This window comes from Cuculus canorus, chromosome 2 (assembly GCF_017976375.1).
Source record: "Cuculus canorus isolate bCucCan1 chromosome 2, bCucCan1.pri, whole genome shotgun sequence".
Lineage (NCBI taxonomy): Eukaryota > Metazoa > Chordata > Aves > Cuculiformes > Cuculidae > Cuculus > Cuculus canorus.
In genome coordinates, this window is record NC_071402.1 from 133,776,020 (window position 1) to 133,791,979 (window position 15,960).

Sequence of the window (15,960 nt, forward strand, 5' to 3'; positions counted from 1 at the left end):
CAGAGGCCTGAGAGCAAGGACACTTTAAAACAAAGCAAAAAAGTATGCTTGAAGAAAAGGTTACTTTTATTTCTCCAGACAGGCCACCTGTTTACCACAAGGTAGTACGCTCTTAGCTTTACTTCCCCAAGAAATAGAACTCGCTCCTTTATTTCTCCATTCCCTCTGAAGACCTGCATGTTTTAGTCAAAGGGACATTCTTGCCCTGCTGCCACAGGCAGCCGATGAGAATCACAACTGCTGCTGAGAAGAGGATTCACTGTGAACCCAACAGTGGCTGGTTTGACCTGGCACCTCAGCAGCATGCCTGCCTGGAGCCCAGATATCTCACTACCTGCGTCCTCTTGTCCCCTTGAAATTTACGTACAATGAATTTGAAAACCTGAAGACAGCATAGTAAAGAATATGAAGAGGAAATTGTTACTTTACAGGGCAGCACAGGGCAAATGCAGGACACAAATCTGCAGAAAATATGCAAGATGAGTTCTGCCTGCTGTGGAAAGACCTTGAAATCCCCACAGATGAACCAAGGAAGAAAGCAGTAATAAAGGAACAGTACAGTAGTTCAGCAGATCTTCTGCACAGGCTGAATTTACAAAGAGATTGAGTTGGGATCCTGATTTCATTTTATAACTTCCATAAATATTCTGGGAAATTTTAAGTGCATGTTGAACAATGCCACTGGAGTTATCAATATGATATGGATTTTGCAATATTATTGGTTTGTGCTGCACATGGGATAAGCAACTAGCTCACAGAAGGAAGCACCTCCCAGCACGGCACCTTCCATTCTCCTCTGGAGAAACATCCCTCTATTAGACCAACCTGGAGACTTTTTCCTTTTTTAAACAAATACAGTTATAATTTTCTGCTTAAGTGAACTAACATAGAATAAAGCTCGTGTCCCTTTCAGTACTTCAGAGGCAGTCATGCTCATAAAAGACCAACAGATTTAACCCTGCAGGAACTAATTGTTTAACTAATACTTCATATATGAACCCAGCCTATATTCAGGCAGAGAAGACACATATAATATTTCAACTGCATGAGAATTATCAGTAATCACCATCATGCTGCAGAGCAATGGTCAGAAAGGAAAGCATGACTCTTTACTGTTGGACAACAGATATAACCCCCAACCTCTACAAGCGCTACCTTTGGAAAAAAATTCCAGTACTTTATAGTAACATATTCTTCCAGAAACATCCTGAAGGACAGCAGTAGTAAATAAGGCTGTCTGCTACCAGTATGTGCCCTTTGCAAAACAATGACTGGAGGTAATTAGGTTATGTCCAAATTCATCAATATGATGAAGGTTGAAAAGTGATAAAAAAAAATGAAGAAACATTTGCTCAAGTGTGGAATAAAGACATACATGACAAGCCTAACCCCGTCCCCCACACTTCTATTCACTCAATCTGAAAGAGAGAAAATCAGAAAGTTTTAAATTAGCTATGTAAAACATAGGTTTGGCCTCTGCAAATTTCTCAGTAATGAAATACTTATTTTGTCCTACACCAGGAAAAGTGTTTTCTGTTAAGAGCTAGAGATACACATCAAGTAGTGGAGAAAGTTAATGCACTTTGAAAGATTCCTGCATTCAGTCTGGTCTACCCAAAGAACTATACACTTCAGCTTCAAAAAGAGTGAAATAAGGATCATTCAAAACTTTGTTCTGAAAAAGTTAACAAGAAGCAGATACAGAACAAATGTTAAAAGTGGGAGGAAAAATATATTCAGAAAAATAAAATTAAGTACTTTAGCCAAATAAAGTAGATGTGTAGGGAAGCAGTCAAATTGGCTTTGTTGCAGTTTTAAAAAGGGACTTGTTTGTATAGCAATGTGAAATTTTCATGGAAACAAACTAATTATAACGCTGGCTGAAACCAAATTTTTATAATGCTACTGTAACTTTGCTAAGATACTATTCTTTCTGATTTACATGGAAAGTATGATGGAAGAGAGACTTCTACTTCAAAAAGCACCTGCTTTATTTCATGCTGAGAAAGTCTCAGATGAAATTTTATATCCATTCAACCAAAAGCATAAGTTAATATAAAAAAAACCCAAAGAGAACCCACAGGCAAATATGTAAGCAGCTTGTATCACCTCAGCAATTTAAACAATAGTAACTATTTCTGTGTTTCTCCCTAAAACAGTAGTGATCCAACTTCATATTGTTTTATGCAACAGAGACTTAAAAATTTTTAAAATAATTCATAGCAGTGATTTCAATTACTGAAATAATTCAGATTAATCTTTTGGGTGGATCTCTGCCTATTTATAATAACCAGTCTGTCATTAAGGCAAAGCAGACTTGAGATTCTATTTTCACACCTCTCCCTTTCTTGTAGGGCAAGGTACACAAAGCAACTTCAAGATATCAAGAATACTAGAGAAAGCCATCACGAAGTATTTGACAATGCAGCATCCAGTTTCTAGTATCAGAACTGACCTAACAGAACATCTGGAAGGCAACAGAGGAGAACAGAAAAAGGAACAGAAGTACCGCATGATTATTTTTGAACCCACCAACTATGTTTTTTACACAAATTCTTCCAGATTAGCGTACAAGAACAACCTTCTACTTCACAGCTTTGGGGCCCCAAATCTTCATGAGTAGGGCCACAAGATCACACTATCCGGAACAGTCAGAGCCAGCACCAGACTCTGTTGTATACAGACAGTGACAGGAAGTACTGCCAACATGATTTTTGAATTAAGAATCACCATGAGTAATTTTAGTCCAAAAGCTTCATGCAGGAGGAGTTTGAGGAGACTCTTATTCATTGCACTGGCTTCTTTTAGTTTTCTTTGAAGTCCAATTACTTCTCAGAAATTTTTTGCTTTAGCTTTTCAATACCTTCCAGTGCTTCATTTTTGCTCTGATCTTCTGGATTCTTCGCCAAATCAGGATTGTACCGATACAAATACCCATAGGGACGGAGATGATAAATCAAATATTCCAAATGATACATAGTCACGGAATCAACATAGTGGAATGAAACTGCTAGATCGGAGCAGCACCCAGGACCCTAGAATACAAAACAAGTTAAAATAATCAGCAAGAATTGAAAAGCATGCCCTGGATTAAAGATCCAGGAAGAATTCAAACACATACTTGGCTTCATGGTGAGAAATTCACTATCAACAGCATTTTTTCATGTTGTCGTTTACACAAAACTAAGAAGCAGCAAGCAAGTCTAAATAAATTTTATTTACTCATGAATCAATAAATTCAGTATTCATGACAGCATCCATCTAGAGTATATAAGCCAAATGTGTGTGTTCACACATTTTACAGTACAGTTTGGCAAAATTTTCAGTATCTAACTTCCTACATATTTAAAGTTGTAACAAATAACTTGGAACTGTTTTTAAAGTTTATTAATTGCATTTATGTTATTAAGCACTTTCAAGAGCTTAAAGATTATTTTGAACACATTCGTTACAACTTGAATTTTCTAGCTCAAATTCAGCTTTGAGGATGTTTTTCTGGAAGATAGTTTTGTGGGTTTTTTTCCATCAGATTCAATTACAGAACTGCTAATATTTGAACTCTAATTAGAACTAAAATTAAATACTTAAAGACATTGAAAAGAACAATTGTTATAATTGTTATTTTCTCAATACTAAGTTTGCTCAACACAGCTTGTTTTTCATACCAGACAAAGCAGTCTTTACCCAAACACAAATATCACAAGACAGGATCAAATATAGGATTTCTATTAATGGATCCCCATCACCACTACATCACAGATGTAACTGTCCACAGCTCAGCCACCCGTGAACTACAGCCATAGCTAAAGCTGCTGCATCCTGACACACTAAATACAGTATTGTAGCTGTTCTAAGCTACAGAAATGCACTAGCCGCCGAATAAAAGTATAAAAATAGATGTTTTACAATGAAAAGAGTCTACTGAAGTACCAGAAATCTTTTTTTTCCCCCAGCTTTATTGTGTAAAAAATCCCACGCCCTATCCTTGATTTTGGCCACTTAATCTGATCTTGAAGCTTGCTGAAAAACAATACCTTTAAAAGTGAGATTCTAATACTAAAAAAGAAACCATATCACGGATCTTATGATCATCGAAGTTTACAACGCAGAATACCTTCAGATCATTTTAATTTCAAGTAGCGCCCTACTTTACCCCAAGCACTCCTTTTTTGTTTTTAAACTGGAGATTTCAGATGTAGAACACAAAGGACAGTTGGAAGTTCTTGCAGTAAGAATTTTTCAGCTTGTAAATGCTATTTTTGTTGCTACAACAAAAGGATGTTTTAAAATTAGCTTTACTAGCTCTCATGCTTGCCTCCACTACAGAAGCGAGATAAGACTCCAATAGAACCCCACAAAGAAATCTAATCATACTTCCTTGTTTGGGTAGTGCTTTCATTACACTTCTAGGCAACGTTCATTCTTCCGTAATCTTTCCATGTACTTCACTTACATGTATGTTTTAACAGCCTTCAATAAAAACCTGAGGGCAGGGCAGCTACCAGCATTCAAGCCCAGTAACACTGCACGCAGTTACCAGTGATAAGATAACATACCTCCATTTGAAGGGAAAAAGTACTACCAGGCACTACAATCATCACCCACCAGGCTCCCCAGGAACTTGGGAATCTCTTAGCCAATGTTAACCAACTACAATCATGAGCAAGCCTCAAAATTAGTTCTATTTCTACAAGTTTTATGGAAAGTTTGCTGTTGGGTAGAAGATAAAGGTGCTGCCCTCCCTTTCAGTAGGCTTGAATGGCTTTAAGCCACACTTTGAACCAGCTCTGTATGGTGAGCACACACACTTTGGAATGAACTACGCTGGTTGCAATTCTTAATATACACTGGGAGTTGTGTGGCTGGAGGAGAACATAGGGACAGCGTGTGTGTGTGTGATGCGAGGGAACAAAACAGAACAATAACTTTGCACAGAAGGTAATAGCAGTGACAATAGCCAAACATGTCCAAAGTTTTCATCATTTTTTTCTGCCCATTGAACATAGCAAAACAGCAATAATAACTTAAGAATCACCAACTCTTCTAGAACTTTAAATTCTTAGCATCAACATTTATTATATTTGATTAGTGTATTTAACACACCTACACACAGGTGCATTATGAGATATCACAACAAAACTTTCTCTTCTAAAATACACTAAGCTGCTATTAAACTGCTAATTCACGCATCATATGCATCATAAAGCGTACTTCATAAAATGGGTATCGGGTTCGTAAGGACTTACCTCTACAGCAGGATAATAATTATAATTCCAGTACCAGAATGTTTTTGGTAGGTATCCTCTGATTAAGTGATGTTCTGGAACGAAGGGATGAAAAGTTTCCCTACCACTTGTATCCCTAGAATCTCCTGCTTCCACATTAATGATCTCCATGCATTTTCCTAGTGCTAGGTCTTCAATAGAGGAACTGTGAGAGCATTTGTTTGTTTTAAATGCAGTAACAAATCTCTTCAGAGCTTCTTTGCTTAGAACATATCCAGCTCCTCCACTCATGTAGCCCTGTTTAACGTAAGGCTTAAACCTTCTTCCAAAGTATATTGGTTGTTCAGGATTGTATTTTGAAAGAAGCCATCTCAAATTGTCCAATATAACGTATGTATCATCATCTGCTTTCATAAACCAATCAGCATCATCAAAATAATGGTCATATACATATTGAAAAGCTTTAATAGTCTTCCAGTACAGTTGGTCTCTGCCTTCTTTGGTTTCTAGGCCCACAGTTGGGAAGTCTTTATTTTCCTCAGAGCTCATAAAAAGTATTTTATTACAACGTTGGGCCCAAGTGGCCTTAACGTGCTTGGCTTTCTTTTCTAGATTTTGAGGTCCAGTCATAACCCAACACAGTATTTTTACTTTCTGATATAGTCCTTCTGCAATATTTTTATTCTCATCTAAAAAAAGACAAAAGAGGAAAGTTCCAAAGCAAAATTAAACTTGACTGAAAATAAAACAAGAGCAAGCTCCCCCCAGACATTCTGTTTCCATATCAGAAAAGACACACGGAGAGAAAAGAGGCGTTTGCTTCCAGATGTACCAGTTAATGAAATTTATGTTCTATTTAGGAAGAAAACAAACAAGACTCCGCAAACCAAGAAACTAAAATCTTTAAAGATACTTCAACTTCACAGAATAAAAGAGAGCATAAGAACCATATCAAAATGGATATCTGTTCTACGACGTGTGGATTCAGAAAATCTTTATTTGTACATAAAAACCACTTGGAGGCAATCTCTTTATGGTGTTGGAGAACTGATAAAAGTTAAAAAGCTGAATATTTTTGCCATTCAAAATGAATACAGCTTAATGATTACAATACAGACAGGTCAAAAAGCTAATAAGCTGCATTATATATATTCATGTTAAACTAAAAAAAAATCTAATAAATATCTCTAAAACAGTAACATATTTTTGAAGGATAAAGCAGATGTTAAGCCAGAAAGAAAGGATTTATCACCAAATTGACCTATATCTTATTAGTTAAAAAATCAGATTAAATAAGTTAGGATACTATGAAACTAGTATTCTTGTGCTAAAATGTTTTTATTTGCAGACAATCCAACAGCACAGACAGTTATCTGAGGTATGTAATACATTTTCCAAGCTGTCAAAGCATTCATTTCCCTCAAAGAAACATTTTCACTTGATATACAAAGAAATTTCAACTCATGTGAAAGAACGTTCCATGGATAGTGAGATCTGCCTAACTGATCTTAAAATATTCCTGCTTATACTTTATGCAACAACAGATCAGATTTCTTTGTAAATTTTTCTACAATTACATGTGAAACATTCAAACTTGTCTCACAAAGTTTTCAGTTTAAATAGCAAATTATTTTTTAACATCTTTTTCAGCAGATGCATTATAGTATATTTTTTTCTCTTTCTCATCCAAACTGTCCCAGCTTGGACACAATCTGTATTTAGAATGAATTCATTTAATGAGATCTGTCTAATGTAAAAGTATGTCTGAAATATTGGAATGGTCTACTTTCCTTAAAAAAGGGAAAAAATGAGAGTGCAACGGAATTTCTCTGGTTTTGACAGTGAATGGTAAATCTGTGTTTGAACTGCTGCAGTGAACCCCTCTGCCCACATCCACCCAAAATTCCAAGTTTAACTAATTCTGTCAAAAAGTGATTCATTTATTTTTTGTAGCTTCATCGGAGTGGCTAGACCAAAAGTTAGCTTCCTAGAGCTAGAAAGCAATTTGGCCACATCTACAATGCTAGCAAATAATGGCTATAAATTGAAGAGGGGTAGATTTAGACTAGACATAAGGAGGAATTTCTTCACAATGAGGGTGGTGAGGCACTTGAACAGCTTGCTCAGGGCAGTTGTGGATGCCCCATCCCTGGAAGTGTTCAAGGCCTGGTTGGATGGGGTCTTGAACAGCCTGATCTAGTGGGATGTGTCCCTGCCCATTGCAGGGGGGTTGGAATTAGATGATCTTCAAGGTTCCTTCCAACCCAAACCGTTCTATGATTCTATGATTCAAATATGTCTGCTTAGCAAAACCACTATTTACTGTCAACAGTTCACTTGAGAAATCCTTTCTTCAAACAAGTCTGGATATGGAAACTGGACAAACGGGCTCTAAGAAAAAAAAAAACACTACTGTAATAAAAGTATAAACAAAGAAAACGACCACTCAGACCTCAGAAGAATGAAGTTATTTAGATGTAATCCAAACACAGGCAAAGTGAAAGAAAAGGATTCATATAAATTCTTGGCAGTGAACAAAGCAACTTTTTGCAACACATGAAAAGGGGGTGTATTGTATAATTAGTCAGGTGTAAGGAAATACCTTTATGCTGTCCAGAGTCTGCATTGAAATTCATTTGTCCTTGCAGCTGATTGTTATCGGTATCTGCCGAGTGTTGACCATGTGGATCATTGTGAAGGATATGAGGCTGGATCTTAACCTGTTCTTCTAGAATAATGCTGAACAGAAGATAGCATACGAAAAATCCTATTGCTGATCCAAAAGTGAAGGTTAGAAGGTTCATCAAAGACTTAGAAGAGGCCATCTCCTGAAGGTGATACACTGTCAGAAATGAATGAAAAATACAGTAAGTTTATAGCCAGAATAAACATAGGAAGAAGTCAAGGACTAAGTCTCTGGAAGTAGAGATGCTAGTTCTAGCTCAGATTCAGCTCCTCTGGATTTGCATGGGAGTTTAAATACAGGAGCAATGCAAACATTCACGTAACATTGTACGACCATTGATAAATTTAGTGCAAAACACCTATCATATTCTTTAGCTTAGAATTATAAAGGACAGTCGGAAATCACAACAGTGATTGTACATCCAAAACTCATTACTTATTTTTATACACTATTTATATCATAATATATACATTTAAAATGCAGTATCTCCATTATAAAATTGTAATATATGTTAATTTCTCTATTTTCTTTGTTCCGAGAAGTCTGCACTTTAAAACGTAATTCCCAAGTCTTTTACTAAGCTGAAAGGTAGTGATCAAAGGCAATCTACAGGTCACAATACATTACGGTCATGAGATGTATTTAAATTCCAGGAGTAAATATATTACAGGAATTCTTTAACAGATGTCAAACAGGAGCAGATTCTGAAGAGTTGTAAAAGCATATCTACTCTCGAAGTAGGGCCCTTTTCCTTTTGCTTTTACAAAGAACTGAAGATGGACTTCCAGAAGAAAGAGTCAAACAGTGCCTGAATTTTCATATAGAAACACCCATTTTTAAAAGGCATTTGGAGGAAAAAGATAAGAAAAGCCTTATATTTCAGTAACAAAAAAACCCTTCACTTCAGCCACACCCTTGCTCCTCAAAAAGTAAAGGGCTTGAAGGACTATTTTCATAAAATTAAACAAAAGCAGCATCTAAGGCTGCATACAGTGAGTTTTACACATCTAAATGAAGTGTGAATTTTTATATATTGAACACTTGCAAACCAATTGAGGCCTGAGGCCTTTTGATCTTTGCAAAGGGTTGATGTATTTTCCAATAATTCATGACTAAACTACAAAAACATTGACTATTAAACATATACTGGATTCAAGCCACAGCCTTACAAACAAGTTCACGATGTTCCCTCCACGAAGATCATTCTTAATGTCAATGGGCAGCATCCAATTTAGTCAGTTAGGGAACCAAAAAAAGAAAACTATGGAATGTACAGCGCACCAACAAAAAATATCAGTCAGAGAAGAGCTGCAGCCAGCAAAACAGCTCACTCAGCCTGCATCTACTTTTATTATTGGATGTGCAGAGTCTATTGGAAACAGACTGTCCTCAAGCAAGCTGTATGAATCACTTTGCAGCAACACACTCTCCAAATACCAGCTTTCTGTATGAGTGCTCTCCTGAACGGAAAAGCAGACTGGACAGAAAGCAGGTGTGCATATTGCCAGGTTGGCACTTTTGGAAATCATCAGACATACTGCACACATGCAGATCTAAATCATTTGAGACCAAAGTAGCTCTAAAATGTAATATGCTTCTCTTTCCACACTGCTAGAAAAAGAAAAGAAAACTGGAAACACAACTCGAAGCAAAAAAATAAAAATTAAGAAACTTAAGAGGCTTTATCAAACTCAAATAATTTTAACTGTCGTTGATAAGAAGCTGTAGTTCTTTAACATGAAACAGCACATTATACAATTTCTAATCAAACATTGTCTTCCCTCAATTCAATACTACATCTTGGTGGAGACTAACAATTGCCTTTAGACATCATGTCTCAAAGCATAAAATTGACTATATTATTATTTGGGACTGAAGGCCTTGAAAAAATGACTTGGTTTCCTGCTTAATTTAAAGGCAAAACCCCAGAACATTAAAATAGAAGTCTAAATGCACAAACAGTCTATGACAATGAAAAGTATCCACTGTACTAAAATTATTATTTTGTTTTCACTTTCCATAGCTATCATGGAAGTCCCCTCAAAATTTGCAATACAAAAAGGGAGAGAGTCACAATAACACAGGACCTTCCTTTGGCATATTAAAAGAAGGAAAAAAAAATAAAAATCCATGCACACATACAGCATAGCTACAGCACTTTCTAGAATAAAAAGAAGTCTCCATCATTCCACTTTTCAATATTAGGTGTCTCTTTGCCATACAATTTCAGTTATCTGCTCTAAGAGCTCTTAAAATTACTCTTGCTTGGAGAGAAAAAAAGAAAATCACTTGAAAATAACTGATGTTCATTAAACTATAGAATTGTGTTAAGTTATTAGAAGAAACCTGTAAGTGTACTGGAAATGTTAAAGTGCATTTATCTCACATGGAAATCAGAAGATGATTTGGCAGTATTCCACAAGCAAAGAGGATTTCTGGGAGCAGGTAGGGACAGATGCTAAAGCTACACTCCATATTTGATACGAAATGCCTCCAGTTACAGTTTTCAATTTAAAATAATCTGCTCTTCTATCAATTTTATCTCAACAGACAGGACCCATGTGTGTGCATCCATATGTTTATAAATTCCAACAGTAAACAGGACAGAAATCTTTAATTTTATCTTATCTTAATATCTGATGTAAGTAGAGTCTTTTAATTTTCCAGCAAAAATAACTGAATGCTATCATTAGACTAGAACCAGAAAAATGTCTAAAAGTAAGCTCAGTTCTTACTACTATAAGCAGCCCCACTCAGAGTCTTCGTTGACATTCTTTTCTATACAGGAATTTATTCAGGGGCAAGACACACAAAACATTAAGTATTGAAGATCAGATTGGATGGGGCTTTGAGCAACCCAAACTAGTGAAAAGTGCCCCCGCTTCCAGCAGGGAGCTAGACTGGATCATCTTTAAATGTCCCTTCCAACCCAAACCATTCTATGACACTATGATTCTAGGACGTACAGAGAGAGAAAAGGTAACTGCAAAACCTACCAGGTCACTAAAAGATCCCCATTTTAATTCTTATTTCTATTTTTTACTTCTGCTGAGTTAAAGGGGGGGGAAAAAAAAAAACAAAACACCAAAACCAACCAAATACCTGCAACAAAAGCTTAGGTTTAAATGTAAATCATGCTCTATCGCTCTATCATGGCAGTTTTAACGAATATCTCTAATTAGATATTCATGTAGGCAGCCCTATCTACATCAATCATACCAACAAATATTTTAAAATTCTATAACAACTTAATAGTCATTGTAGATTTTGAGAATCAACGATTTCTGCATCTTCAAACTTACACAAAAAGTAATTTTCCTGCATTAAGGGCTGCTGAACCTGGCAGATCAATGGAGACAAGGATGTTGCTATACCATTTCCCCGGTCCAGAGAGTGACAAGATTGAGGATATATTCCCAGACTTGCACAAGCAAACATGCATACACACACAGCTGACCATACAGATCAACACAGCCAAAAAGTGTTCATGCAAACACAAACGTGTTTGGGCCTTATCATGCTTCTTTCCCTAGCTGACCAGGACAAAATTCCATCAGTTGGGAATATACATACCGCGTGGATCCCTCCAGTAGCTGGCCTCAGACTCTCAGTCTTTTCAGGAACCAACCCTGAATCCTCAGCCTCCCCAGAGCCCCACTACTGTTGCTGGTACGGACCTCCTCACCCAGATACACACACACGCAGCTCCCCACAGGCATACCATGATCCTCCAATGTATGACCTTAGATAGTCTACTTAATAACTAATCCTTGGATCCTTCTGCCTCCAGTTGCCTTGCTCAGTGACACACATGCAAATAAACCTCCAAAATAACTCCTAGATCTTGCAGTCCCTTCAGTAGCCAGCCTGGAACTCCTGGACTCTCACACTGCCAAACTGAAGACCCTCTGATCTCACTAGTACCTGTCCCACACTTACAGCTGCCTCGAGACCTGGCTCCAAAGCCTCTTCTACTCACTGGCTGATCCTGCATGATATCCACCAACAACCACACACTGGCATACTTGCAAGGACAATACACATGCACTCTGGTCTCCCCAGTTACTGGCACTCCAGTCACATGAGCCTCTTTGACTTATGGTCTCCACTCCAATTACCGTCATTTAGCACCTCACTCACTCCAGTCTCTCCAGTTGCTGGCACACCACACACAGAGGTCCCTGTAACTTATGGTAACACCCCAGTTCCTGGCACTTAGACCTCAGCATGCACTCATGAATATAGCAATGCCTTCATCCAGAAAAAGTTAGAAATAGAGCTTAATGAGAAAACAGGACAGGCCATGGTAATCTGGCACAGGGCATAGCCAAACAAGCAAAGTAGCAAACCAGCTACTTGCTTACAACCAACCAGGCCCTTTATCCCCTTATGCTTCTATTTCCCCATACTTTATCCTCCTCAAGCCACCTTGTTCTCTCTCCTTAGTCCCACCTCTAAGCATCCCATAATAAGTTCTGTACAGTCACAAGACGCTCTTCTCCTGCATCCTACAACATGTCCCATATTCTTTAGGCAGTTACTTCCCTCAACTTTGTAAAGTGCACTGGGGCAATGGGATTGACAGCTCTCCAGCGACGGAACCAAGGGCTGCTTCCTCTGATGAGATGCATGGGGTCCCCTCTCACTCTTGTTGTGCTTCTGTGCAGTCCTAGTGATAAGCTGTTTACTATGTTAATCTAAAATCAGGTTCTCACTCTGCTAGCTGTTCCAACAGAGATTAAGGTCGCCCTCCTAAGCCAAAGCAAACTCAGGGAGTCCCCAGGCAACAGAATACATAATACTGGAGTTTGTCCCCAACCCCACTCCTCAAGAAAACACCCAACCGCCTTTAAAATTAACAAATACATATACCTTTCTGAATTTGTTTCAAGAGGAAACACATTCAACAAAAACAAACCTGAGATTTTGAGTCTTACAGAACCCAGGGCAAAACTCTACATATTTTTGTACATGTTTCATACAAGTATCATTCCATAATCACTTTAAAATTATGACATATAATGAGAATTCATTATTTCTCATCATGAGAACTATGGCTAGCCTACATGCACAGCTGGCTCTTCTTGTATCCTTTACTTACAAAGTGAGAGTGGGAATCCCTGAGGCCCCAACACCAAACAGAATGTACATGTCATCTGAGGGCTGCGTAATCAGCAACGAAATGATCTCTACTACCATGTCCTTAACACCTGAGCAAAAGATCAGAAAAATTAAAGTCAAAACGTCAAAAACTCAGTAAGCCGTGCAATGACCAAGAAAGGTCTTCTGCTCACCAAGTCCCATCATTTCTAGATGCTTTAAGCGTACGTGTTCATATCCATCTAAAATGAAGCTACATTCAAAACAGCTGTACATTCATTAATGCTGCCTGTATCAGGGATTACTGCAAACTGTTGCAGTTTCCTATTAACTAAGGACAGGTTGCACCTTCACTTTTGAAAATATTTCAGGTTTTGGAGGGAAAAAATATCAGAGTTGTAATTATTTATTTGGAGAGGAACTTCTTCCATCAAAAACTCTTGGTTGTTCTACCCAAAAACACAGCCAACACCAGCGAGGTGGATTGGTACAGGTGGTAAACAAAAGCATGGAAACAAGACGTGCAACAATCCACAGCACAAATGAGAGGGAAGGAATATTGTGGTCACTCCTTCCTCGTTCCAAAGCCGACACCCTCTCTCAGCAACAAGTTGCCCTGCCCCAAGCCTGGCTTTCCACACCGCTACAGGTCCTCACTAAGGGGAACGGCGACGCCAGCCTCGGAAATCCGCGACAGAACGGCGTGGTTTGGGTTGGAAGGGACCTAAAGACCACCCAGTCCCACCTCCTGCTCCGGGCGCCTCCCGCCGGACCGGGCTGCGGGATGGACGCTTCCACAAGGCGCCTGGCGCCCCCCTTCGCGGCCCGCAGGAGCTCGCTGTGCCCCGAAGAGACTCCCCCGTCCCCGCGCGGGCACCTGCTGCCCCCGTGGGCGCCCTCCTCGCCGCCCCGGCCGCCTCCTCGCCCTCCTGCCGCCCCGCACCTTCCTGGGCGCCGCCTCCACGCTGGTCTGAGGGCCCGGGGCCCCTCGGCGGGGCCCGCTCAGCCGCGCGGCCCGCAAGCAGCCCTTGGCCGCGCGCCGCCGCCCCGCGCCTCCGGCTCCATCCCGCGGCCCCGCGCCCCGGCAGTGGGCGGGGCGAGCCGAGGGCGGGACCGCGCCGCCGCCTGCTGATTGGCTGCCCGGCGGCCGCGGCCGCACTCAGTTAACCCTTGTCACCGCCGCGTGGCAGCGCGCTCGTTCTCTGAGCCGTGCGCGCACGTGGCTCCGCCCGCTCTGCCCCGAGCCGGGACCGGGACGGGATTTGGGTGGCATGGCATGGCATGGCATGGCATGGCAACCCGTCCTTTCTCATCCCTCTCCCGTGCCGACGCCGCAGCGAGAGGGCGGGGAGCGGCTCGGCCGGGGCTGGGAGGTGGAAAAGGGGCGGAAAAGGGAGAGCGTGCGGGCAGGGAGGGACGGGGGAGCGGGTCCCTTCGGTCCCCTCGGGGCTGGTGAGCGGGGAGGGGGTTTGGCGGTGCCTCCCCGTCCTCTGCAGACGCGCTCGGGCGAGCAGTGCCGCGGGTAGGGCTGTCCCCGCGCCCTCCGCCGCCTCACCTGGCTGTCCCCTGCCCGGGGCCGCTGGCTGTGCCGGGCGCTCAGGCCGGGCTGCGGAGCTCCGCCGCTTCCCAACCCCTCATTCCCTGCGCTCCAGCCGCTCCGGAGCCTCTGCGCTTCCAAAATGCCATTGGGCAGCTGCGAGGGACGTTGCTAGGTAACGGAGCCCTCTGAAATCATCCCTCGTCGCCCTGCGCTAGCGCTGCATACCTTTAACATCCGTGACGTTTCTCTTGTGAGATCTTTCCTTAGGAAAAATCTATCGGCTATGAAAAAGGATTGTAGATTTAAAAAGGCGTTTTACATTACAATGTAGCCAAAGCAGAGATCGAAAGAAGCGTGGACAGCAGGTCGAGGGAGGGGATTCTGCTCCTCTATTCCTCTCTTGTGAGACCTCCTCTGGGGCACTGTGCCCAGTTCTGGAATCCCCAACGTAAGAAGGATGTGGAACGATTGGGACAGGTCCAGAGGAGGGCTACAAAGATGATCTGAGGGCTGGAGCACCTCCCACATGAGGACAGGCTGAGAGAGCTGGGGTTGTTCAGCCTGGAGAAGGCTGGGAGGAGACCTTATGGCAACATTCCAGTACCTGAAGGGGCTACAAGAAAGCTGGGAGGGACTGTTTACAAAGGCCTGTAGTGATAGGACTGGGGGCAATGGGTATAGGCTAGTTTGAAAACTTGAAAGAGAGAGCAGGTGAAAGGTACTCTAATTTAACAAAAATCAGTCACAGCTTGCCTATTGATATACACAGTGTTTACATAAAGACTAGTTTGGCAATATTGTAATGGCTGTGTAACATTTTATGGAGTTATTTACATAAAAGCAGGTTTCTTTGTCTCAGAGGTAGATGAGGAAACTCATGCAGTTCAGAGTAAGGGAAGGTGCTCCTCCAAGGGGCTGCCCTGCATGTACAGCGGTAGCAAACGCATTTCCATACCTTCTGCTGTGCAGCACTGCTTCGCATGAACAACTGCCTTTGGGTGCTATGTCGAGGGAAAAGCCATTCTCTTGACTTAAGTTGGAAGGGGAGAGCAGGCCCAGTGCTCCCTTGCTTGCAGGGCCTGCAAATCTGCTTAATGACAGTCTCTTTCTACATAAATGTTCTACTTTTATGGGAGACTCTCCTCTGCCACTGAGAAAGCCTAGCAGTGATGAGGGACATACTGATGTCATGGTAACATGGCAGTGAGATTCACATCAGTTGCCTTCTGGCATGTGTGGCTGGGAACAAATGAGAGGAAAATTAAAGTTTTAGTAATTTAATTTAAAAGGAAATAAATTACCTTGATCTTCATATCAGCATTTACAAAAGAATGACATCTTTCCCTAGCTATGAGGCCTAGCCATATTCAACATAAAGACAGTTTTCTGCACGCTACCAGAACATGCAG

General features: G+C 40.8%; 1 protein-coding gene across 3 annotated transcripts; it reads right to left on the bottom strand.

Moving 5' to 3' along the window:
* Positions 1–584: 584 nt before the first annotated feature.
* C1GALT1 (core 1 synthase, glycoprotein-N-acetylgalactosamine 3-beta-galactosyltransferase 1) lies at positions 585–14,698 on the bottom strand. Of its 3 annotated transcripts, none has more exons than XM_054059831.1 (4): positions 14,567–14,698; positions 7,828–8,067; positions 5,247–5,914; positions 585–3,035 (listed from the first exon to the last, which is right to left on the bottom strand). In XM_054059831.1, exons 2-4 carry the CDS (start codon positions 8,048–8,050, stop codon positions 2,826–2,828), a joined length of 1,101 nt encoding a protein of 366 aa, XP_053915806.1. In that variant the 5' UTR covers positions 8,051–8,067; positions 14,567–14,698; the 3' UTR covers positions 585–2,825. The 3 variants fall into 3 exon arrangements, with proteins under 3 accessions (XP_053915806.1, XP_053915807.1, XP_053915805.1); XM_054059832.1 differs by lacking the exon at positions 14,567–14,698 and adding an exon at positions 13,955–14,098; XM_054059830.1 differs by lacking the exon at positions 14,567–14,698 and adding an exon at positions 13,013–13,082.
* Between the last annotated feature and the right edge of the window lie 1,262 nt (positions 14,699–15,960).